This window comes from Carica papaya, chromosome 3, assembly GCF_054855325.1.
Source record: "Carica papaya isolate Zhongbai chromosome 3, ASM5485532v1, whole genome shotgun sequence".
Lineage (NCBI taxonomy): Eukaryota > Viridiplantae > Streptophyta > Magnoliopsida > Brassicales > Caricaceae > Carica > Carica papaya.
The window spans coordinates 4179064-4205707 of record NC_142311.1 but is presented as its reverse complement, the minus strand read 5'-3'; the positions used below and the strand labels follow the sequence as shown (position 1 = coordinate 4205707).

Here is a 26644-nt window from a genome sequence, read left to right as displayed (position 1 = left end):
TTAAACCATGAAGACGATGAAAAAAAAAGCCAGCCATCTAAAACTTCCATATGGAAGCTTGCCGATGGGATGATTAGCATGTCAATACCCAGAAAAGCCCAATTTGATAGAGAATGGAAATTGGAATTAATAGATTTTCACTCTTTCTCTTCTGCTCTTATACTTATTGATTTGGGATTTAATACATGTTCATATTTTTTTTTGCCTTCGTTGCAACTTCAACCAAGATGGAGATGTTACTGTTGAGCATCAAGTACAGGTGGTTTTATTGCTAGGAAGTAAATTCTTCAAGAAGCCTCTACCTCACCAGTAAGGGGTAATCCATTAATGAAACTGATGGCTCCATCTCCATTTTCCTCGCCTTCTTCCTCCTTGCATTTGACCAACTTCTCTTCCTTCAGCGCGTCAGTGGTGGAGGAAAGAAGACAAGCTATTTTTTCAAAAAAAAATTATGTTTTCAATCTTAATTTTATTTATTTTTTATATAAAATATTACATAGAATCTGATGTATATATTCATTCAATTAGAAATTAACTTATTATAATATAACAATTCTACTAACGTATATTAATGGTCAAAATTAAAATATATTTTTTAAAAAAATATAGTCTCTAAAAAAAAAAAAAAAGTAGTACAATGACTTATTCGAATATTTAAATATAATACATGGACTAATTTAATATTCTGACCATTAAAAATATAGAATTACGTGCCAGTAATGAATACATTTTAACTTCCCCTTAAACAAACATATGTTAAAAAAACAAAAACATGACATTAACCAAAAGAAAAAAAAACATTAAAAAGCTTTCTTTTGTTTATAATAAATATGTAATTTAACTTTTTTATTTATTTTTCAAATTTGAAGCCTTGAAGCAATAAAATTTATCCTAAAAATTTTCAGATTATTTTGCTCCACATGGAATTAGAAAAACATTCCCCACTCAACTTATCAATGGTAGGCTAAAATCACCCCACTACCAATTCGGTTGCCAGTTCTTCAATACCCTTTCATTCATTCACAAATTATGTACCATACTTAATGAAACTTACTTTAACATACTACTTGCTTTGAAAAAATTAATTTTTTCTGTATTCAATTATCAAAATCTTCGTGGGTTCATTGATGATGAAGAACTCAAGCTATCTAAACTTACTCCTTCTCTAAAAACTTTTTTAAATTAGAAAAATATTTTTTCCCTTCAAAAGATAAAATATTAAACGTAAAAAATACAATAAACTACTGTTATTTTTCATTGAATAATCAACCTTTACATAGGCATTTTTACAAGCATAAACAATAAATAAAGCAAGACATGGATCACTATTTCTACCACTATATGCCCCACTACTCTTATTATTAAGTCCAAAAAAAATGTAACAAACAAAACTATGATCACCTATAATAATTTCGCCAATTTCTACTCTCTTTAAGGTAGTTAGAAAATTTACCAACATGAAAAACATTCAACAATCCCTCTCATAAACATTTAATTTGAATATAATTTTAAATGTAACGGCCCCGAAAATTTAAAATGAAATATGTGTATTAAAAAGGTCAAATGCGGAAGTGAAATAAAAATTTTGATTAAACATCCCTTACACTAAAACCAAAAATGTGCTCAAAGTATAAAAGAACAAACTAACTAAAAGAGAAACTCGAAAATAAAAGCTATAAATATAACTACAGAGTCTTCAGGCGTCCCCTTCGCCGTCTTCCTGCGGAACGGGCTCGGGAACAATGTCTTCCTGATCTGAAATGATTAAATAAGGAATGAGCTACACCAGCTCAGTAAAAACATCACACTATCGCACCGTCACGGAGGTAAAGGTGGGTAGAAAACACAAAAAAACCAATGGAACATAATTTACAACAAATTCTTTTATCAATAATAAAATTCTTTACTATCCACTTACCTCGGTGAAATTCATAAAACAATATACGAAAGCAGTAACATTATCATTATCATGAAATCATATGAGCTGTATAACATAATACTTATCATACCTTTGCAATTCAATCATTACACAACATATTCTTCCTCATTTACCAGCCTACTAGTATCCGTGGGGGTCCATAGGGGTCCCGCTACCCGTGAACCCTTAACACTTGTAATCAGATTCCAGGGTCGTCCCCATACCCCGTCCGGTATGGGCGTCAAAACTATAAACCTCAATACCCCGTCCGGTATGAGGGTGAAACGGGCCGTCCCCATACCCCGTCCGGTATGAGCGCCAAAACACATAAGATCTCCATACCCCGTCCGGTATGAGATACCACAATCCCGGTAGGGTTCCCTACGGACCCGGTCCGTCCACCATCTCTCATGATATCTAGTCAAGCTGACCACATTATACAATTATCAATTTACATAACCTTTTATTCCCCTTTTTCCTCAGTCAGCATCATCAATTCACACACAAACAAGCAAACCAATAATTTATGCCAAACAAGACAACATACAACATCGGGTTCTCAGTCATTCAACCCATAATCAATAAAACAGTAATATGTGCACACGAAACTATGAAATGAAAACATAAGACCCCATACTGCATTTAAAACCGTAAAATAGGCCAAACAACAGCTAACAGACAAATACACTAGACTCGGGCTCCATTAGCGACCTTAAACAATTTCACACATCTGTTGATTCATGAAATACCGTTTTATCATTTATTGAACTTTAATACCGTGATAGGAAGTAGGGTGAGGGATCCTTACTTGGTTCGAGATCCGAATACGGCTCTATAGTGCGCCTGCAGGCTGTCCCTAATTTTTCCTGAATTTTTCCCGGGGAACTGAAACGCACTACTGGTACCAGCACGTGTCCCAAAAAATCCCAAATTAGACCCAGGGCCCCTTTCGGCCAATATCACAATTCCGGCACGGCGGCTCCGCCGTGCTCAGGCGACGGCGCCGCCACTTGCGGCGGCGATTCGCCTCGGGTTGGCCGTTTTCGGCTGTTTCCGGCCGAATTCGGCCACACTTGCATCGGTCCTTGTGATAAAACAACCCTAGGGCCCTCGGAGGGCCAAAAAATTACGAAAAACCGAAGCTTACCGGCGGCGGTGCTCTCGGGTACGACGGCTCTCCGGCGAGGTTCGTGTTTTGGTGATTTGGCTCCGATCAACCTGTAGAGAAAAGAATAGTGATCACGGTGATATAAAAATTATATCAAACGGAGACCGGGAAAGGCCTCATCGGAGGCAAAAACCAAGGAGGGATGCGGCGGCGCCGCTGGATTTCGGCCGTGTTTTTCGGCCGTTTGGCCGGGATTTTGGCTCCGATTTGGCCACAGAAGAACTCAGCGTGGAAAAAAGAGCCGGGGGTATGAAATTTACCTTGATCGGCGGTCGGAAAATCCCCGGTGCGGCGGCGGGTGGCGGCAGCCGGCTCCTCCGGCGTCTGGTTCGTCTTCTCCGGCGAGGGCAGGCGGCTAGGGTTTTTGTGATCAGGTGTGGGGGTTCTATTTATACCCTTTTGTCTTTTGATCACAGCCGTCCATTTTGATTAAATCTGGGTCGTCCGTGCGCGTGCATCTGGGCCATCTGTGCGTTTGCATCTGGGTCGTCCGTGCGCACGCTTAATCTGGATCGTCCGTCCGCGCGAGGACGCATTTGGGCCGTCCGATCGCGCGCACGCAGATCGCTCACGTGGCCCGTTCCCGGGTCGATGTCATCTTGCCACGCGGCAGGTCCTGGTTGGCCAGGGCTGCTGACTGGACCGCTGACGTGGCGCTGACAGGGCACAATTTTTTTAAATTGCGTTTTGACCCCCAGTTTCTGATTTTCTTTTCAAAAATACCCCCAGAATCCTAATTTTCACCCCTTTTTCCCAAAATCAATTTCAATTAAATCCAAATAATATTTTTACCCAATTTTATATTTATTTTATTTTATTAGGTTTATTTTAATTTAATTCAATAAAAATAAAATAAAATAAATAACAAATAAATTAATAAAAATAATAATAATAATAAATTAAAATTTATTGGGCGTTACATTAAAAAATTCAATCACTAAGTTCTAAGCTTTACAAATAAAGTCAACTTTGGGGACTTAGTGAATATGTCAACAATCTGATCTTCACTCCTGCAAAGAGTTTAATTACATAACCTTTTGTGAGGTTCCTTAAGAAATAAAATTTTATATCAATATGCTTGCTTCTTCAATGTAGAATAGAATTTTTAAAGAGTTTTATTGTTGAACTATTATTACAATAAATTATAGTTGCTTCTTCTTACTTGAAATAAATGTCTTTGAGGATCTTTCTCAATCAAATAGTTTGACAAACACAAGTTGTTGTAGCTATGAACGCTTCTTTAATCATTGGTAAAGTAACAATTACTTGCATTTTTTAAGATCAAGAAACAGTCCTAGAGCCCACCATTAAAATATATCCATAAGTAATTCTTTTTTCATTTGGATCTCCAACATAATCACTATCAGTAAAACTAATTAAATCTATCTTTTCTTCCTTTTAATAGAACAACCCAAACCTAGTTGGTCCTTTTAAGTACCGAAGAGTTCTTTTTGCAGTATAAAGATATATCTCCCATGGACATTCCATGTATTTGGTAATGAGGCTTATAACATATATTATATCAAGTCCTCTTGCAGTCAAATACATCAAACTTCCTATTATTTACTTTGTATATGGTGTTGTTTGTCTTTCTTCCTTTAGGATCTTTCATAAGCTTCAAAACAACTCGACTTATATTATAACAAAATTTTAATTCTTTATTTAAAATCTATCTAAAATTTCTTATACACATTTCTTTGAAAAAATAAAAATATCACAAAGAACTTGCATTACCTTAATACCAAGAACATAATGTATCTCTCCAAGATCAAACATGTCCAATTCAAGAATAATGAATTATTTAAAACTTTCAAACATATTGCTATTATCTCTAGTATAAATCAAGTCATCAATATACAAGTATATAATAAATATTTTTCCTTCATCTCTAATTTTAACAAAGAGTATATTATCATATATATTTTTTTAAAGCTTTCCTTTTAAAAAATAAGCTTTGGTGCAACTGTACCAAGCCCTTAAAGCTTGTTTAATCCATATAAAGCCTTTTAAGTCTATATGCTTTATGCTTATCTCCAAACTTCACGTAACTATGAGCTCATTCAATATATATATGCTCTTCCAAATAACCATATAAGTATGTCAATTTCACATCTAAGTGAAAAATAGGTCATGAGTTTTATGTTGTCAATGTGATCAGCTATCTAACTGTATCTTGCCTTAGTACTAGAGAAAATATTTTTTTATAATCGATGGCAAACTCTTGCTTGTAGATTTCAACTACCGAATGTACTTTATACTTGTCAACTTTGCCATTTTTTTTTTGTTTAGTTTTGTCTTGCACATCTACTTTAAACTAATGGTATTTTATCCTTATGGAATTCTATCAACTCCCAAATATTGTTCCTTTCAATGATAGCATTTTTAGCGTCCATTGTCTTTCTCCACTTTGATTCTTTTAAATCTTATTTATAAATTATAAGATCACAATATGAGAATAAAGCAAAATTACGGAAGTAGTTCTTTAGTTTAATCCATCCCAGTTATCTCATAATCATTCATCTATATATGTCTCCTTTTAAGTTGTGAAGTCGATGTTGATAACTAGTCCTTATATTTTCTTAGGAAATGTTTCATTTCATGAAAGGCTAAAAAGCAAACTACTGCTTCCAAGTCTTCCACAAAGACTAAATACAAGAAACTTGCAGCCACCATAAGAAGTATTCTTTAGATTCAATAGTTGCTCAGGAATTTCAACTCCAACACGACTTCTTTGTGATAAATAAATTTTTTTCTACATAGTTATTAATCCAATAATTTATGAGAGAATAAAACATGTAGAAGTTGATTGTCATTTTATTAGAGATCATATGAATCTATAAAGTGTTAACCTCTTGCGAATCAAATATAAGTTTCAGCTGGCTAATCTATATTTACCAAAGTTTTTCCCTCGTCATTATTGTTTCACTTGTTATTTGAGATGTCCTTGATTGATATTCGGAGTCTATTTTAAAGAGAAGTATTAAAGTTAGTTAATTACAATTAACTAACTTAATATTCCACATTACTAATTAATTAATTAATTTGTTTCTTATAAATAGAGTGTGACGTGTACGTATGCCCTTGTATAAAAGCATTTTAGTAAATACAGGAAAGGATTTCTTTCTCCTTCTCCGGTTTCTCTAATTAATTTTACTTGACAATAACATATGGCTGGCTATACATTAATTTACTAAAATAAATTAATATTTGAGAAAAGAAATATAACCTCAAAAAATAAATAAATAAATAAATAAAATGAATATTAGGTACCAATTTTTTTGAGTCTTTTTAAGCTGCCAAATGGGTGGCCACATAAAATGATGTTTTTTTTAGGCTGCCAAATATGATATACTTAATATTTGCATGTTATTAAATGTCACATGCACAGCCGTCGATATTCACATACGCTTGCATCTTATTCCATTACTTTCGTATTAAAATGACTTGTACTTTGCATGTTTTAAATTTAAAAAAAAAATTGTAAATGAAGTTAAATTGTACTACTCTGACACATATTTCATTAATTAAAATTTACAGTCATGTATTAATTATAATATGTATGTATATTAATTACTTAATATTTATAATTAGATAACACATATGATGATACAAGGCATTTGTGAGCTCATATTCTTATAGGAAAAAGATGAAAATACATATTTTTCCAAGAACATTACTGCTTTTTTTTTTTCTAAGTACTCTGATGTAAATAGAATAGAATATATAATAATATTATATATATATATATATATATTCATTGAAATCATTATTCTTAGGACAAACTAGTATTCATCTTTTTCCTATAAGAATATGATGATACAAGGCATTTGTGAGCTCATATTCTTATAGGAAAAAGATGAAAATACATATTTTTCCAAGAACATTACTGCTTTTTTTTTTTTCTAAGTACTCTGATGTAAATAGAATAGAATATATAATAATATTATATATATATATATATATTCATTGAAATCATTATTCTTAGGACAAACTAGTATATAAATTTATAAAATTTAAAACTTGTGTCATGTTGGTCTCTAAAATGATAATATTTTTCTTAAGTAATCTGAGATGTAAATAGAGTAGCTTATGAAATATCATCTATATATATATATGTGTGTGTGTGTATGTATTGATTGAAGGAACTCTCTTTCATAATTCTTAGAGTAAATTACTACATTAGTCATTAAAATTTGAAATTGTTTACAGGTTAGATCAGTAATTTTGTCCATTACAATTTAATCAGTAATGATTCATATTTATCTTGAATGTCCTTTTTTTTTTTATTTAAAAAATTAAAATGATCAAACTATGTTGGAATACTTAAAAAATAATAATTTTAACCTAATTAATTAAATTAGCAAATTGATAAGTCTGTTTTTATTATATTAATTAGTAAATTTTAAAGGATTTAAATATATTTTAGTTATTTTTAATTTTTCTTAAAAAAGAATTAAATATTTTAAACAAATAAAAAATATAAAGAAATAAATTATAATAAAAAGTTGTTAAATAACATTTTAGGAGCATTTATTAATTTGTTTCTCATGGAGATGGTGATGAGCTCCTTTCTTGCCAGTTGTCTCATCAATCGTCATTGATGACGCATGAGCTTCCCTGTCTAGACAACAATGCTCACTCTTCCCATTTCAAAGAGTAAGAGAAGAAAACATAATATTTTCCTATAAAACCTGTTTAATACTTTAAGATTGCATGACTAAATATATTATTTTTTATTTATATATTGCTATAAAAAATAGCTACACAATATCCTGATAATTCGTAATATGTATATTTATTTATTAACCATGCTTGTTAAAGAATAAGAAAAGTTTCAATTAATTTGTGTAAACTTCCTACTTACAGTTTTTTTCTTATAGGAGCCACCGGGTTTGAGATGGTCGACCAATCCTTAAGACGATATATAAATATATGTCTGTGTATCTCTCTCTCTCTCTATATATATATATATATATATGATTATACATGTATACACACATTAATGGACGCATTGTGTAGCAAATCAGCGGCAACCCTTTATTCTTGGATAGCTAAAATTCTCCCTAATATGTTAAAATTTCATTGTAGTCACATAATTTTTCAATATCAATTTGCCTTTTTAGCCAACGGGCACATTCATAATAATGTTATCATCACTCATGAACATTTATATTCATTCAAACACAAAAAATAGAAAAAAGAAAAACAAAAAACAAATGTCGATTTATGTTGAAATGTGATATGAGTAAGACACATGATAGAATGAAGTAGAATTTCCTAATTTATATCTTAAAAAGTTTTAAATTTTTTATATAAATTATCTTGTTTTTGTCTCAAAACTTTACAATCATTTCTTATCAAATCCTGGTCAACGTTGTTCTTATGAAAGCTCATCCCCCCCCCCCACAAAGAGGGCTCTATCAAGGGGATTTATCTCCCTTCATTTATTTATTTTGGGAATAAATGTGTTGTCCTAAATGTGTAGTTTACTGATAACCAAGGTTATATCAAGGACTTTGGATAAATCTTGGAGCTCCCATAATGATATATCTATTATATGATGATGATCTTCTACTATTTGGGTAGACTACTCTTCTTAACTTGAAAAAAAAATTCTTACACATAATCAAGTTTTATTGTAATTGGTATAGTCAAGTACTTAACTATACTAAATTATACCTTTATCTAAGTCTTAATATGTTATTTGGGTAGGTTGTTATTCCTAACTTGAAAACTTTTTTATACATAATTAAGTTTTATTATAATTGGTATGTCCAAGCATTTAATTATGCGAAATCGTATTTTCATCTAAGTCTTAGTATAGTTTTTATTATACAACCTTAATATAGCTCTTATTGTACAATAACAACTTAAGGCGATCATACAAATGTCTATGTTACTTGGAGATAATCAACACCTAAGAATACCACTCAATCTCAACAAGAAACTTGCTTATCTTGTTGGCTTCTTTTTGGAGAAGTTCAAGATAAAGTTAGAATCTTGCAAAACAAAGTACCCTACCTTATATGTGTTTGAGTTGTACTCATTTAATATGTACTCTTCGTTCAACTAATTTATATTATGTCTATTTTTCGTGTACGTCAGTTTATTATTCAACAACTCACACAATTAGGAAAGAAGTTTTAATAAAAAATTCCTCACTCATCTAAGTATGGTTATTATATTTTAAGTTGGTCTACACTCACTTATCTTGCCAAAAGTAAAAGAGGCCCTAGCCTTTAAAGATCTTGACCTTTTTAATCTACTTTTAGTAGCCAAGTTAACATGGGCTCTCCTACAAATCCCTCCCCTTACTTGGTCTTAACTATTACACATTAAGTATCTCAAAAGGCAATCTCTATTCTATATTTCGTTACGACCATAAGACTCTCTATTTTAGAAAATATTACTAGCTAATAGAAATGTATTATAAAAAAGAGTTTTTAAGCCATTGGCGATGGTCATATCGTCCACATATGGACTAATCCTTAGCTTCCTATAATTTTTACCCCTTACCCTCCCCTTCTTTGGAATTTTAAAAATTCATAAGGCTTAGTGATTTCATAAATTAGTACATCCATATATAGAACACTAGTCGTCTAACCTAACAGTACTCTTCGTTTTATGTTAACATGATCTCAAAAGTCCCTATCCCTATCCCCAACAATGCCACAAATGTATGACAACGGAAATACACTTCCTTTATAGCATACATTACTAAATTTAGTTATTTACTTCTTTCTAAAATTGTAGCTCTTTATAGAACGAGTAACTTTATTCATTACACCATCTTATGGCGAGCTTAGATCCTACCCGGACACAAAATCCTTTTGTGGCGAAGTTTGCATAATATTTTGCTTGATTTTTCTAGTAATACTTATCTTATGACTTCTCTTTGCAAATAATGTGGGCAAGATCACAAATACAACTCAACATTAGCTTTTTAAATGCTCACCAACGAAAGTACTTTGATTTCTCTCTCACTGGGGGTCCAAAACTGTCCCAAATACTACAGTGTTTCAATCATAGAATGATCAAACATCTTTTATTTGGACTATTCAAGAAAAATCATTAGAACCCTATCATGAATATAAGACATTATTAGAATGTTGTGGGTTTAAGCTACCATTGCTACAAAATACATTACATGCTATCTTTGAATAAGGTCGATATAAAAAGAAGGTTTAAGTACCTAAATTACATTTTTTTAATAGAGCACATTACAATAACGGTACATTCTCTATGTTCTCTTCTAATCAAGTCGAGCTAGTGGCACATCACTTTTCTCCTTGCTCAATGAGGTGTCAAATGAAGTTTTCTTTTAAGATTGAATTTTTATTGAAGAGAATATGAGGTTATTAAGGTTTGCTCAAGTTTATTTATATGGGAATAGGGAGCTTAAAGGATGATTTTGGCCTTTTAACCCGAGTCTAGCTTCAATAGACTTCCTTTGGCACATTATAATGGTCTTTATCGAGTCAGTTTATAAAATTAAGTTGGGTGTATACTCTTATCAAACAAAACTTACTAGATGAAACCATCTTTTTAATCGACTCTTTCATCTCAAAAGCTGTCTATATAACCGTGTAATATATATCTTTACTCTATATATATATATATATATCATAGTTTATCATTAAAAAAATTTTTTGTTTTCATTTGTGAATTACTTAATTTACATGTACGTAGAAATTTATTTAAGAGATAGATGGAAATGTATTTAGTATTCAAAATAAATGAAGTGTGGAGATATTGGAGCAAAGCCTAGGTGTGATAAATCTTTAATTAATTTCTTAAACTTCCATGGGATCAATATTTTGTCCTATAAATTTATTATCGTACATTTTAGCAAATTGCCATTACATTCATGTAATTTTAATAATCAATTCACATAAATTTTTATGTAATCTATTTGTACATAAACTACTTTAAATTTATTATCACTATAGATGAAAATTATATAAAAATTCTAATTATATATTATATATAAAGCATATGTTAATCTTTTTAAAAATGGATGAACCATAATCAATAAACTTTCAGTTGAAGTTATATAAATATATTAAAATCTACTATAATAGCGTTTACAATTAAACAATTTTGAACTCCATTAACTATACTATAATATACAATTTTTAAAGGACATATTGGTCGTGTATAGTTTTTTTTTTTCAAAAAAAAATATTATTAAACTAATCTCATGTTGCAATTCAATCTAAATTAAAAAAAAAAAAAAAAACGGTTACGATTTGCTCTTTAAACTTACATGCTCCAATACATAGTCTTTATCAACAAATTACATATATTATTAATATGCAGCTGCACCTTAATATATATAAATTTCTATTAAAAAAATTAAATTAAGTGTTGTTGACAGTCAAATTTTATCAAATTTTTTTTGTATTTTTATATTCATATTTGTATAAAATACTACAAATTTAAGATAAAAATACTATTATTATATTTTTACGTTAAATAACATCAGAATTTGAACTTGGGTAGTGAAGACAATCTTTTTCTTCTTCACTCTCCTTTAAATATTAAAGATTTCATCATATTGTATTTCCTCGTAATTGTTTGGACCCAATCATACTGAACTGGGTTTGAGTTGCACACATATCAGCACCTGCTTATTTAAGTAGTGTGATTTCAGAGAAACTACAACCTACCCTCTACCCAACAGCAAAACCAAACAAGGCCTGAAATATCTATCAACTGTCACAACAGTTACCAACCTGGCTAGCAAATAAGTTCTCTCTACCTGTGTGTACATATATATATATATACATACAAAAAAAGAAGAAACATACAAGTAGATATATTTGTCATATCCCCAACTTATATTTATTGCTGTTTATACATGTAGTTGCTTGCTACAAGTCATTTAATATTCAAGTAGATATTCTTTAAAAATTATGATGCCCTTTCACTCTTCATCTATATTGTAAATTATTGCAGGCCAGCCACATGTTATTTCCTTACTCAAGAAATCTGCACTTTCACTCTTAGTATTGTAAAAAGGGTTGACCCAAAATTGGAAAATAAAAATAATAAAAGCAAGCACTTTTCACACTTGTCAAAGAATTATTATTCTTTTCTTTCCTTGTATGTATAAGTTTGTCAATAGTTAGAAATAAAACTATTTTGTCTTGATTCAATTTGAATGCAAAATCAGCTTTTAATTTTCAATAAAAAAATTGCACAGAAGAAATGTAATTAAATCAAATCAAAACATATTGATATGCTGCGATTCATCTTATTCAGTAGTTTCAACTTCTGTTTAACCATTAATACTTTTTGGATTTTACTACTATAATAAAAAAACTAAAATTTTAAGTAAATTAAATAGAAGTGCACAAAAATGGGATTAGGACAACCATAAAAGAGAGACCTGGAAGTGTTTCAGAGGTCTACTAGTTAAAACAGTCGCCTATAAATCTCATCAGCAATGTGCTCTCTAAGATTTTTCACTCCCCCCCCCCCCCCCAAACAACGGTTGTAAATAAAAACAGCAACAAGTATCAAACTCCTCTGTTTGATAATGGCTGGCTCGATTAGGAATCAATTGATTACGGGCTCTTAGGAATCAACTGGGTAATGACTGGCTTGATTAGAGATGAAATCTCGACATGGAAGAGTATTAGCGAGAAGAGGAAACAAGTGAATCTCATTCCTATCACCATCTTTTGGGTGGTCTAAAAGAAGAAGAAGAAGAATAGAAGAGCTTCTAAAGATGTTGATGATTTTGATTTGATTAGAAATAAACGGTTCCAAACCCTTACTTTTTTGTTATTGAATCATCCTCTATACTATGGAGAGATTCAGGGGACTTCATTGGTATTTTAGTAGATATGTAAATACTTTGTTTATAGGTTGGCACCCTTTGGTGCTGGTTATTAATATAATCTTCATACTTCTATTTCAAAAAAGAAAAAAAAAAAAGTATCAAACTCCGTCGTTAATGAATTCCACCATAACTTAAGCTACAACTAATATAGCTTCCACAAGATACTGCTTTCAATCTATATCAAATTGCAGGGGATCCCAACTGTGGATTTAAAAAATACACAGTGAGCATGCTGAGCCCAGAAGTAAAAAACCAGAAATAGAAACCATGCAGATGAACTCTGGTATATTTGTGTTTAACATTTTATTTTTAGAAGACCTAATCGAAATGTTACTCTGAGAATTCTTTTTATCTTCAAATGGATAAACACTTTCAAGCAAATCTTGCCAAATATTTCTATCCAGAAGATATCTGCATGAGACAATTAATTCTTCCCGAAAGAAAATCCACAATGCTTATTACTGCACATTAATTACATATTTTTAATCATTCGAAGTGATAACAAATATAGCTAAAACAGATATTATGTCACTTACAACCCTCAAGGCATCAACGAATATTATTCTTGCGAGCAAGTTCTCGTGCCATCTCCCTCAGTTCTTCTGGCGATGGAGGTGTCAGTGCCTCTTGGGGATACACCACATAAGAACGCTTCAAAATAGAAACACATTGTTTAGATGCCTCGCATAATAAAGCGAGCATCATCAGCATTAGTTTAAGCACTGAATATTTCAGCATTGGATATTGGCTGACATCCTTTCTTAAGTGTAGTTGGACTTTCTCCTTTCTCTCTCTCTTTTATTGTTCTTTTGCGAGGATATCTAATTCCTCAATTATTGTTTTGTTTCTCCCTCTTAATAATTTTTTTCTTCTCTAAAGAATGTAATATGATTCTAATTATGCTAAATATCGCTATTTTAAACAAAATTGTCATATTGCATTCTCATGTTCCCTCCTCTCTATATCAATGTTATTAGTTACAATTGAAGATATATGGAATTGCACCAAGGAGTACAACCCTTTCCCTACATAATCAATGGTGCGGACTTCAGCGGTACCCTGTTTCCAAGCCAAGACTAATGATTCATCATTCGATCATAAAAGTTGTCCTCCAAGTAAAGGTATCCTAAGGAGAACTTTTCTATGTTAGAAGTATTTTAACATCAAATCCTCATCAACAGCAATAAATTGATAAAGGAAATTATTTTCTACAAATGTATTGATCAATTATTTTTGGAAAAAGGACAAACAAAATCAATACATTTCATAACAACTGGAGGACTCAGAAAATATTCAACCAATGGGGGAGTCAAAAAATATAGGCCCATTGTCAAAGTTGGAAAATCAAGACTAGATTATCAATACCTCAGACAACCACAGGGTATCTTCTTCCCATACATGGAATATCATCCACTCAATCGGGCTGAAGAGCACCGTGTGATTGGCAGAAACCGAAGCAAAATAAGGTAAATCTCGTCCTTTACGTCCTTTTCATCTACTTTTCCTTCAAACCTTTTTCCTATTTCACACTAACCGGTTTGAAGGTGTGAAACATGTCATCTAAACTTCAAAGCAAGCAAAGAGAGTCGCGGGGAACCGAGAAAACCATCCTCGAATTTGAACCAAGGCCGAATCGCACCACGCCGGCACAGGTACGCTTTTTATGTGATTCTGTTTGGTTGTTAGGGCGACGGAGGGCGAGCAGTCGATGTCAGGTTGGCCACGTGAGCTCAACCTAGTCGCTCGCCCACTCAGAAACTGAGTCGTCCTCGGGTATGGGAACCCGATACTCTCGGGTTTGACCCGCTCGCCTACTCAAAAATTGAGGAGTCTTCCTCGGGTACGGGAACCCTATACTCCCGGGTTTGGAAACAGGGACCGTTTGGGAGCAAATTGCTCACCCTTATGCGGTGAGTCGGGCATCCCGTCGAGTTGTCATTAGAAACCATGCTTTTGGTCGAATTTAACCTCTATTTAATATTTAAATTGCATTAATTAATTTGTGTTGTATGTGCGTACAGTAAACTAGGACGTTCAAACAGATTTGGGAAGGTCATTGCGCAAAAGAGTTGTAAGTATTTCCAATTCTGAATCTAAATTAGGAAGTTGAATTTATGCATGTATATTATAAATTTTGTGTGTATTTTAAACACAGAACAGATACTAATCCGATTTCTTGATGAAAAACAGAAACCATACCTATGACGAATGAACCCTAACCTGTTTGGAATTTATGAGGAGATGGAAACCAGAAAATCAAAGACTGAGGAATATTTGAACTGATGATAATAAATAAAATTAAATTTAAAAGAAATCAACAATAAAGCAGAAGGTTGAGAAAAAGAAAATAAAATAAAAGAAAAATAATTATCGTTATGAAACAATTAGTTTAAGTAAAATTTAAGAGGAAAATAGAACAGAGAGAAGTAAATAAGAATTTGAAAATGAGAGGATTTGAATGAATAAGGTATAAACCCTAAATACCTTCTCGTTTAATCTAACTCGAGGAAGGGAGTGTGTGTGTGTGGCTGAAGTTCAGCAGGCATGGTGAACCTGCACATGAATAAAGTTTGAAACCTACTTCAGACATGGATAGGTGTTTGAGCGTGAATCACCTATCAAACGTAACTATTGTGGCCATTGTGAATTTTTGTGTGTGTATTATCCATGCAATAAGGGTATCTATTTCGCTTATCTTAGATAACGATATAAACAACATCGCGCGATGAAACCTTAAAGATGACTTTTTGAGTGTATACATGTTCTTTCGAATGTATATGGTTATACTTAAAGGTTACAAATGATATTCAAGTGTATATATGTTCTTTTGAATGTATGTGGTAAGACTTCAATGTTATAAATGATATTCAAGTGTATGTGATAACACTTCAATGCTATAAATGATATTTGAGTGTATATATATTCTTTCGAGAGTATATAGTTATATTTCGATATTGTAAATGATATTCGAGTAAAATTAAGAAATCCGATCAAAAACATGTGAAACTAGAATGTTCAAAACAATTGTACTTAATAAGCGAATTCCGATTTAGAAAATGATAGAAACTACAAATAAATTTTGCGTTTAAAACATTATTACTGCATTTGTCTCATATTGTGTTTTTGCATTAGATCTTATCTGGATTTTGAAGAACGAAAATAATTATTGAGTTGGTGAAACTCATTAAATTTTACTGTGATATTTTTCAGAAGAGGCAAAAGCGTTGCCGAACGAGTAAAACTTGTGAAATGGTTCCTGTCCATATATCTTTTGTGCATATTCAAAAAATTTTCGTTTTGTTTTGTTGAACTTTAAATTTTGACATCATGTTCTGTATATATAACTACTATATATATCACATAAAATATTAGATTGTATTTTAAATTTTTTAACTATGCATATGCATATTTTGTGGGCCCATTGTATAAAAATTGTATGATTAGGAATCGCACCTCACATCGAGTTTGGGGTGTTACAGGTGGTATCAGAGCCCACATTCCTAAAATCATCCCTTATGCATGAGGTTTTAGAGTTTAAATGTGATTTCTTGCAACTTTTGGCATGTTGAGAAGTAGAAAACGTTATATTGGAATGTTTTAATCCATTCTTTTATGGATGTAAAATGAGACGTGGACGACCTCTACCAGAACAACATCCGAATTATATGTCATTACAGGAACATATTGATCGGTTGTACCACATAGTAGAAGAGCTTGTCAATCAGTTAAGGGAAGGGATACCTGATCCTCCCCCAATACCAGCTCCATATAATCCAGAACCACCAATTATGGATCTAGATTATCATAAGAAATTTATGAAACTTAATCCTCCTACTTTTGCTGGTACAAAGAGATTAATTTTTATTATGTGTCGATAGTTCGAGAATATCCATATGTATTTCCTATCTCTGTTGATCTACAACAGAAATTATTTATTCAAGGTTACCCCGGACTGTGAAATGGAATTCTCTATTGATTTACAACCAGACACTCAACCTATCTCTGTTGTTCCTTATAAACTAGTAAGAGCTAAAATAGAAGAGTTAAAAAAACAATTAACAAAAAGGATTTATTCGCCTTAATGTCTCTCCTTGGGGCACTCCTGTAACATTCGCCAAGAAGAAAGATAGAACCAAACGAACGTGCATTGATCATAGAAAACTCACCGAGTCACTATCAAGAACAAATATTCTTGACGACCTTTTTGATCAATTGCAAAGGGTTTAAGTCTTTTCCAAAATTGATTTACGATCCGATTACCATTAGGTGAAAATTAAACCTGAAGATATTCCAAAGACCGCTTTTAGAATCATATATGGTCATCACAAGTTCTTAATCTTACCTTTTGGGTTGACAAATGGCCCGGCGATATTTTTGGATATGAAGAATCGGATATTTGAGCCCTAATTAGATCAGTTTGTTATTGTATTTATTGATAATATATTGATTTATTCAAAGAGTCGAGAAGAACATGGAGAACACTTGAGACGAGTTCTAGAAACCCTTAGGAAAGAGAAGTTATATGCAAAATAGAGCAAATATGCATTCTGTCTTAAGCAGATTGCCTTTTTAGATCGCATAGTTTCTAAGGACGGAGTATCTGTAGATCCGGCAAAGATTGAGCCTATTATGGGATTGGAATGTCTCACCACTATGAAAAGTGTCTCTAAATTTCTGGGTATGACTGCGTACTACCACCGATTCGTGAAGGGATTTTATAATATTGCAACCCCTCTTACCCGGCTTACTACGAAAGATACTAAGTTTAAATGGACTCCACACTGTGAGAATAGTTTCAAAGAGCTTAAAAATCGACTGAGACAGCTCCAGTATTAGCTCTACCAAGTGGAGAAAGAGGTTATGTAATGTACACTAACGTATCAGGTCAAGGTTTAAGAAGTGTTTTAATGCAACATCGTAGAGTCATCGCATATGGATTAAGACAATTAAAAAACCATGAACAAAATTACCCAACTCATGACTTGGAATTAGCTGCAATTGTATATGCCCTTAAAATCTAGCATCATTATTTGTATAGAGAGATATTTGAGATTTATACTGACCATATGAGTCTTAAATATCTCTTCACACAAAGAAAACTGAACATGCGCTAACGTAAGTAAATGAATTTTCTTAAAGACTACGATTGTAAGATATCCTACCATCCAGGAAAAGAAAATATGGTGGTTGATGCATTGAGTCGCAAGACTTCCAGTATGATCGCAAAACTAATAGTTTCTAAATGGAAGACTATAAACTTTACAAGAATTACAATAAGGTGTTCAGAAAAGAAAAATGTATATAGCCAGCTTAAGAATCGAGCCAGTGTTGATTCAGAAAGTTAAAGATGCTCAAGAGGCTGACTCTGCTATAGGGACCTTGAGGAAAGAGACCGAACAGGGTTTAAAACCTCGCTTCAGAGTTCATGATGATGGGTTGTTCGATTCAGAGGAAGACTATGCATGCTTAATGACCCGAATTTGAAGAGACTCATCTTAAAGGAAGCACATAATTCTATATTTACTATACACTCAAGTATCACCAAGATGTATCAGAATTTGCAACCTCGATATTTGTGGAATGGAATGAAGAGAGACATCGATAAGTTTGTTAATAAATGTCTCACATGTTAGAGGATCAAGATTGAACATCAGAAGTCAGGGAGGTTACTCTGACATCTACCAATCCCAGAATGAAAGTAAGAACATATCACTATGGACTTTATGATGGGTTTACCTAGAACCAAGTTGAACCATGATACAATTTGGGTGATAGTGGACAGATTAACGAAATCATCTCATTTTCTACTAATAAAAGCTACAGACCTTTAGACAAACTTGTCAGACTATATATTAAGGAGGTGATTAGGTTTCATGACATTCCGGTGTCAGTAGTTTCAGATCGAGATGCTCGTTTCACCTCTAGATTTTGGACGAGTCTTCAACAGGCTCTACTCACCACATTATCTTTCAATACGGCATTTCACCCACAAACAGATAGTCAAACAGAAAAAACCATTTAGACATTAAATGACATATTTAGGGCTTGTGTACTAGATATGGGCGAAAATTAGGACGACCATCTACCATTAGTCGAATTTGCCTATAAAAACAGTTATCAGTTCAGTATTAGTGCATATCCGTATGAAGCATTTGATGGCAGACTCTGTAGATCTCCTATCTGTTGAAAAGAGATTGGAGACAAGAAATTATTTAGACTTGAATTAGTCAAAAAAACTACATCAAAGATTGTTCTAATTAAGAAAAATCTTCCAACTGCCTAAAGTAGACAGAAGAGTTATGCAGACAACTGTAGCATGAGCTTAGAATTTGAGACAAGGGATCATGTATTCTTAAAAGTATCACTAATGAAGGACCTTATGAGATTTAGAAAAAAAAAAACAAATTGAACCCTCACTTTATTGGATTGTTCGAAATACTGGAAAGAGTTGGAACTACTGCTTACCAACTAGCATTGCCACTAGAGTTAGCTAACATCCATAATGTATTTCATATATCCATGCTACGCAAGTATCATCCTGATCCATCTCATGTACTTCGGTATGAAAATATTCCCATTGAGAAAGACATCCTATCAAGAGATACCCATAGACATATTGGATAGGCAAGAGCGAGTATTAAGGAACAAGACTATTCTGATGGTCAAGGTACTCAGGCAACACCATTCACCAGCACAAGCAACTTGGAAACCACATGACCTAAAAAGGCAATTTGCTCAACCCAGAATGCACATTTACTCCATTTTGCATATAACTTCTCTTTCCTAAGGGTTTCCAAAACCTGTCTCAAGTGTTTTGCATATTCTTTTCAACTCTTTGAATAAATCAATATATCATCAATAAATACAATAACAAATTGATCTATCCATGGCTCAAATATCCGATTCATTATATTCATAAATAATGCCGGAGCATTTGTCAACTCAAAATGTAAGATTAAGAATTCGAAATGACCATATCTGGTTCTAAAAGCGGTCTTTGGAATATCTTCAGTTTTAACTTTCACCTGATGGTAACCAGATCGTAAATCAATTTTGGAAAAAACTTAGGCAACTTGCAATTGAACAAAAAATGTCGTTAATCTTAGGCAAAGGATATTTGTTCTTAATGGTAACTCGGTTAAGTTCTCTATAATCAATGCACGTTCGTTTGGTTCCATCTTTCTTCTTGACAAATGTCACAGGAGTGCCCCAAGGAGAGACACTAGAGCGAATAAATCATTTTCGTCAGAGTTCTGTTAATTGTTTCTTTAACTATTCCATTTCAGCTCTTATTCGTCTATAAGGAGCAACAGAGATAGGTTGAGTGTCTAGTTGTAGATCAATAGAGAATTCTATTTCACAGTCCGAAGGTAATTCTGGAAGTTCGTCAAGAAATACATATGGATATTCTCGAACTACCAACACATCATAAAAATCAATCTCTTTGTACCAGTAAAAGTAGGAGGATTAAGTTTCATAAACTTCCTATGACAATCTCAATCCATAATTGATGGTTCTAAATTATATGGAGCTGGTACTGGGGGAGGACCAGGTATCCCTTCCCTTAACTGATTGACAAGCTCTTCTACCATGTGGTACAACCGATCAATATGTTCCTGCAATGACATATAATTGGGATGTTGTTCTGGTAGAAGTCGTCCACGTCTCATTTTACAACCATACATCCATAAAAGAATCGATTAGAACATTCCAATATAACATTTTCTACTCCTCAACATCCCAAAAGTTGCAAGAAATCACATTTAAACTCTAAAACCTCATGCACAAGGGATGACTCTAGGGATGTGGCCTCGGATACCACCTGTAACACCCCAAACTCGATGTCAGGCGCGATGTCTAATCATGTCATTTTCATACAATGGGCCCACAAAATATGCGTATGCATAACTTAAAAATTTAACATACAACCTAACATCTCATATGATATATATATAGTAGTCATATATGCAGAACATGAAGTTAAGATTTAGAATTTAACAAAATAAAACGAAACTTTCTTGTATGCACAAAATATACATGAACAGGAACCCTTCCACAAGTTTTACTCGTTCGACAGCAGTTCTATCTCTTCTTTTTCCTCTTAAAAATATCAATATGAAATTTAATGAGTTTCACCAACTCAATAATTATTTTGTTCTTCCAAACCCAGATAAGATCTCGTAGAAAAACACACAATATGAGATAAATGCAATAATAATATTTTCAATGCAAAATTTAATTATAATTTCTATCATTTTCTATACAATTATTTCGAACATTCTACTTTCACATGTTTTTGATCGGATTTCTTAATTTTACTCGAATATCATTTACAATCTCAAAATATAACCACATATTCTCGAAAGAACATATATACACTCGAATATCATTTATAACCTTGAAATATTACCACATACACTCGAAAGAATATATATATACACTCGAATATCATTCGTAATCTCGAAATATAATCACAAACACTCGAAAGAACATGTATACATTCAATAGATCATCTCTAAGGTTTCATCGTGCGATGTCATTTATGTCGTCATCGAGAATAGGCGAAATGGATCCCCCCATCGCATGGATAACAGACATACACAAAATCTCACAATGGTCACAACAGTTACGTTTACTAGGTGACCCCACACTCACAAACACCTATCCACGTCTGAAATAGATTTCAAACTTTATCCATGTGCAAGTTTACCATGCCCAATTAACTTTAGCCACACACACACTCTCCACCTCGATTCAGACTAAATCAAAAGGTATTCAAGGTCCATGCCCTATTCACTCACATCCTCTCATTTTCAAATTCTTATTTACTTCTCTCTTATTCTATTTTTCTCTTAAATTTTACTTAAATTAATCGTTTCATAACCATAATTATTTCTCTTCTATTTTATTCCTTTTCTTACATTATTTTATTTTCTTTTTCTTAACCTTCTGCTTTATTGGTGATTCCTTTGAAATTTTATTTTATTTCTTATCAGTTTAGGTATTCCTCAATGCTTGATTTTCTAGTCTGCACTTCCTCATAAATCCCAAACAGATTAAAGTTCACTCGTCATAGGTCCGAGTTCTATTCTTCATCAAGAAATCGGGTTAGTATTTGTTCTATATTTAAAATACACAATTTATAAGATACATGCATAAATTCAAAATCATAATCTAGATTCGGAATCAGAAATACTTACAACTCATTTGCATTACAACCTTCCCAGATCAGCTTGAACGTCCTAGTTCACTGTACACACATATGACACAGAGTAATTAATGCAATTTAAATATTAAATAGATGCTAAATTCTACCAAAATCACAGTTTCCAATGACAACCCGACAGGATGCCCGACTCACCGTGTAAGGGGGAGCAATCTACTCCCCAACGGTCCCTATTTCCAAACCCAAGAGTATCGGGTTACTGTACCCAATGAAGACTCCTCGGTTTCCAAGTGGGTGAGCGACTAGGCCGAGCTCGCTAGGCCAGCCCGACACCGACCGCCCGCCCTAATAGCATAACAAAATAAAAAAAAAGCTTACATGCGCCGGCGTGATGCAATTTGGCCTCGGGTTCGACTTCTTGGATGATTTTCTCGATTCCCTGCGACTCTCTTTGTTTGCTTCGAAGTTTAGAAGACGGATTTCACACCTACATACCAGTTATTGCGAAATACGAAAAAGATTTGAAGGGAAAATAGATGAAAATGACGAAAAGGACAAGATTTACCTTATTTTGCTTCGATTTCTGCCGTCACACGATGCTTCTCGGCTCGATTTCCCTTCCTTCCTCTTCCCTTCAGCTTCAACTATGCACTCTCCTTCTCTCTCCCTCCCGGTTCTAACTCTTTCCTTCTCTCCTTTCCTCTTCTCCGACCACCCTCTTCCTTTTCCCTCTTTCTCTCTTCCACTCGGCTCTCACTCCGCTCGGCCTCCTCTTGGCTCACCCGCTCGAACTCAACTATCTCTTCCTCTCCCTCTTTTTTGGCTTCTCTTCTCAAAATGAAGAAGAAACCCTAAAATTTTCTTTATATACTTGTCTCCCAGAGCCGTTGGTTCTTGCAAGGTTCAATTTGGGCCATTTAATTTGAATAAAATCTCAGCCGTTAAATCCCTCAGACGGTTCGATCAGGACCGTCCATCTCCTCATTTCTTTTTTGCCCCCTTCAACTTCCATTTATTTATGCTTTTACCCTCCCCCCTCTTTTTTTACCTATTTTTATTTAAATTCTTAAAATTAAATAAAAATCTCAAATTTTTAAAATTCCTTTCATTTAGACCTTAATTCAAATTTAATTATTTATTTACATATCCTTTTATTTTATTTAAGGTCTGGATGTTACATCCAAAGCTTTTCCTAAGCCTCATAATTCCATATTTCCAAATTTACAGTTTTCCCAATACATGTACCTCGAGAAACTAATGACAAGTTGACTGCCATAAAGTGAAGCAAGGAAGAGATGCTCGTAGAGACTATTTCCAAGCTCCTAATGCTAATACATAATAACTAGGTCTTGAGTCAAATAGTAATCCTAATTAACTAGATTTCCTTTCAAAAGTCATTTTGTTTCAATCAGACATGAGAACAAAACATAAACATGTAAATTAGAGTGCTATCAAACCAAAAAGGAAATAATTGCTAACAGCTTTGCATGAAAAAGCAATGGACTATTGCATAGATACTTTAACTTATTCATAAATCAAACAGTACTCGAATTGCATAGTTTAAATCAAAAAATATTTCAACCAAAACCCTAATAACACATCAGGGAGATTTAACTGGTTTTGCTTACTGTTAGCAAAGAGATCAAGAATTTAAACTATCGAGGCTCAAAATTTAAAACAAAAAGCCCTAGAATTTTTCAATAAATTCAGACAATATATTAAAGCTACCAAGAAATTATCGTTGCAATCTCCAAAAACACAAGTAATCTTTATCTACATGCTTTAAAGATTTTTAAAAAGTTTCTAATTGAATTAAAAAGTACATAAGAGCACAACGGGCAAATTTAAACTTTGAGAGAGATTGTGAGCGTACATTTCCCATGACTTTCTTGAGATTCTGCGAATTGTTGGCGAAAGTGTACATAAGAACAACGGGAACGGTGATGTACAGACCGAACTTAGCAATCTCTAGAATTCCCTTTGAAGTTCCAAGAGATGACATTTTGTTGAGAAAATTAGCAAAGACAATAAATGTACCTGAAAGTGAAATTTTCAGTCGAAAAAAGCTCAATAATAATGCCCAAGAACCTAAAGCAAAGAGAAGTTTGTGTGAAAAAAGAAGCTTGTGAAATTAGCCTTTATTTTTTCCTTAAGTGGGCCTGAGTGAACATTCAAACTAATGGTTTGGCACCAGTGAGTGCAAAGTGGCCTAGAATGGAATACAATTGGGAGTTGCACGCATCCGATCGTGAATTTTACTTTTTTATATTAAGTTAATGAACTATATAAAGCTGAATTTGATAAATTTGATAAAAAAAAATCTCATTATTATTTATCAATTTTTACATAGAATTTGATAAATGCTTTGCTCAAATGACCATTCATTCCTTTGAATTTGATTTAAAAAGTGCATCTATGTGTTTTTATTATGATACTATATTGTAATTAAAATAGATATTATATAATTAATAAAATATATAAGTTTATGGTTAAAAAAATTGAAATAATTTTTTGTAAAATTTCTTTTAAATTAGCACATTAATTATTTTATACAATAGATATAAAATGATGTACTATTATCTCGTATTATTAATTTTTTGGAGGCCTTAATAAAACAATAGGTTAGAAATAAAATTCACGAAATTATTTACAAACACAGCAGGAGTAATAGAAAATAGACAAAAAAGTTTACTGAATAATTTTTCACTTTGGAATTATTCTGTTTTTATTTTTTATTATCCTAAACATATTATTATTATTATTTTTAAATGATGGAAAATTTTCTTAGAATTCAAAAAAAAAATTAACCGAACTAATATTTCCATGCCCATGGCTCGGACGGCTGACTCCTCCATGGTGAGTGCGATTTAGTCAGTGAACCGGCGCCAAAGATACCCTTTCAATTCCTCTGATTTTGCGGGAAAAATTCTAAAGTCCATTCCAGTTTTAACCAGAGGAAATGAAGTCGATGAGAAATCTTTCAAGTCTTATTTAGTCGTGCACCAGTTCAGAAGCGCTTTGCGGATAAAATGTTTGTAAAGCTCCAATTAGATTCAAATGGCTTCTACATTTTGCGTTCGCAAAAAACATCACCGCCCACCGTAAATGTCCTCCGTTCGCCAATGGAAAAATTTGTACCCATCAGCAAGCCAAACGATTGCAGTGTCCTTGAAAGTTTTAGTGGCCGAAAACTAAGGAGATTACGTCTAGCTAACAAACAAAGTCATCTTAGAAGGATCCTTGTTCATGAACCTGCCTTGGAGGAACAGATTTTTGAGAAGAACCCGGATGGAGAACAGAGAAAAAACAAGATAGTTGAAGTTGAAGATGATTGTAGTATTGGGTTAAATTTAACAGATGTAATGGCCATGGTTTGGCGGAGAAAGTGCATGCCAAGTGTTCGACGAAATGGATATGCTACGGAGGTTCGATCCCAGCTATTTTGCAGGCTTTGGAAAGATCAAAGGATATTGATCAAGCTTTAAGGCCTTGGGCAGAGAAGTTGAGCAATAAGGAGAGCACTATTATCTTGAAGGAACAGTCAAGCTGGAAGTGAGCGGTGGAGATCTTTGAGTGGTTTAAGAGGAAGGATTGTTATGAATTGAATGTGATTCATTATAATGTCATGCTCAGGATTCTTGGAAGAGCTCGTAAATGGAAGTATGTGCAGAGATTATGGAATGAAATGACTGACAAAGGGGTTATCCCCATTAATTCTACGTATGGAACGTTGATTGATGTCTATAGTAAGGGGGGTCTAAAAGAACAGGCGCTTTGTTGGCTGGGAATGATGAATAAAGAAGGAATGAAGCCTGATGAGGTGACCATGGGAATTGTTATTCAAATGTACAAGATGGCTGGAGAATTCCAAAAGGCCGAGGGATTTTTCAAACGGTGGTCCTCGTGTGAATTGTTAAACCATGAAGGAGCAAGTAGTACAGTGAATAATTGTACAGAATCACTTGTTTGTTTAAGCTGTCATACATATAACACATTGATTGATACATATGGTAAGGCAAGGCAACTTAAACAAGCTTCTCAAACTTTTTATAGGATGCTTATAGAAGGTATCGTAGATGAAAAGGATGAAAAGGACGAAAAGGACGAGATTTACCTTATTTTGCTTCGGTTTCCGCCGTCACACGGTGCTCCTCGGCCCGATTTCCCTTCCTTCCTTCCTCTTCCCTCCGGCTTCAGCTACGCACTCTCCTTCCCTCTCCCTCCCGGTTCTGACTCTTTCCTTCTCTCCTTTCCTCTTCTCCGACCGCCCTCTTCCTTTCCTCTCTTTCTCTCTTCCACTCTGTTCTCAGTCCGCACGGCCTCCTCTCGGCTCACCCGCTCGAACTCAGCTATCTCCTCCTCTCTCTCTTTTTTGGCTTCTCTTCTCAAAATGAAGAAGAAACCCTAAAATTTTCTTTATATACCTGTCTCCCAGAACCGTTGGTTCTTGCAAGGTTCGATCTGAGCCGTTTAACTTGAATAAAATTTCAGCCGTTAGATCCCTCATATGGTTCGATCGGGACCGTCCATCTCCTGATTTCTCTT

The 26644-nt window shown here is 33.3% G+C and overlaps 1 protein-coding gene and 1 long non-coding RNA gene across 2 annotated transcripts; both read right to left on the bottom strand.

The window, feature by feature from the left end:
• Positions 1-13361: 13361 nt before the first annotated feature.
• LOC148266619 (sporulation-specific protein) lies at positions 13362-26505 on the bottom strand. The gene is made up of 3 exons (XM_088215198.1): positions 26214-26505; positions 23973-24136; positions 13362-13584 (listed from the first exon to the last, which is right to left on the bottom strand). Exons 2-3 carry the CDS (start codon positions 24099-24101, stop codon positions 13483-13485), a joined length of 231 nt encoding a protein of 76 aa, XP_088071324.1. The 5' UTR covers positions 24102-24136; positions 26214-26505; the 3' UTR covers positions 13362-13482.
• On the bottom strand, positions 14089-22471 carry LOC148266620 (uncharacterized). Its single transcript, XR_015817608.1, has 2 exons — positions 22295-22471; positions 14089-14903 (listed from the first exon to the last, which is right to left on the bottom strand). It is a non-coding gene; the product is annotated as an uncharacterized LOC148266620 (long non-coding RNA).
• Positions 26506-26644: the final 139 nt, after the last annotated feature.

What these genes read in the sequence shown, in the direction of transcription:
- LOC148266619 (XM_088215198.1), bottom strand. Translation starts at nt 24,101, where the DNA reads ATGTCATCTCTTGGAACTTCAAAGGGAATTCTAGAGATTGCTAAGTTC. An exon ending in TCAAGAAAGTCATGGGAAAT is followed by an intron (nt 13,585 to 23,972) that starts GTACGCTCACAA and finishes TCTATTTTGAAG; the next exon opens with CGTTCTTATGTGGTGTATCC.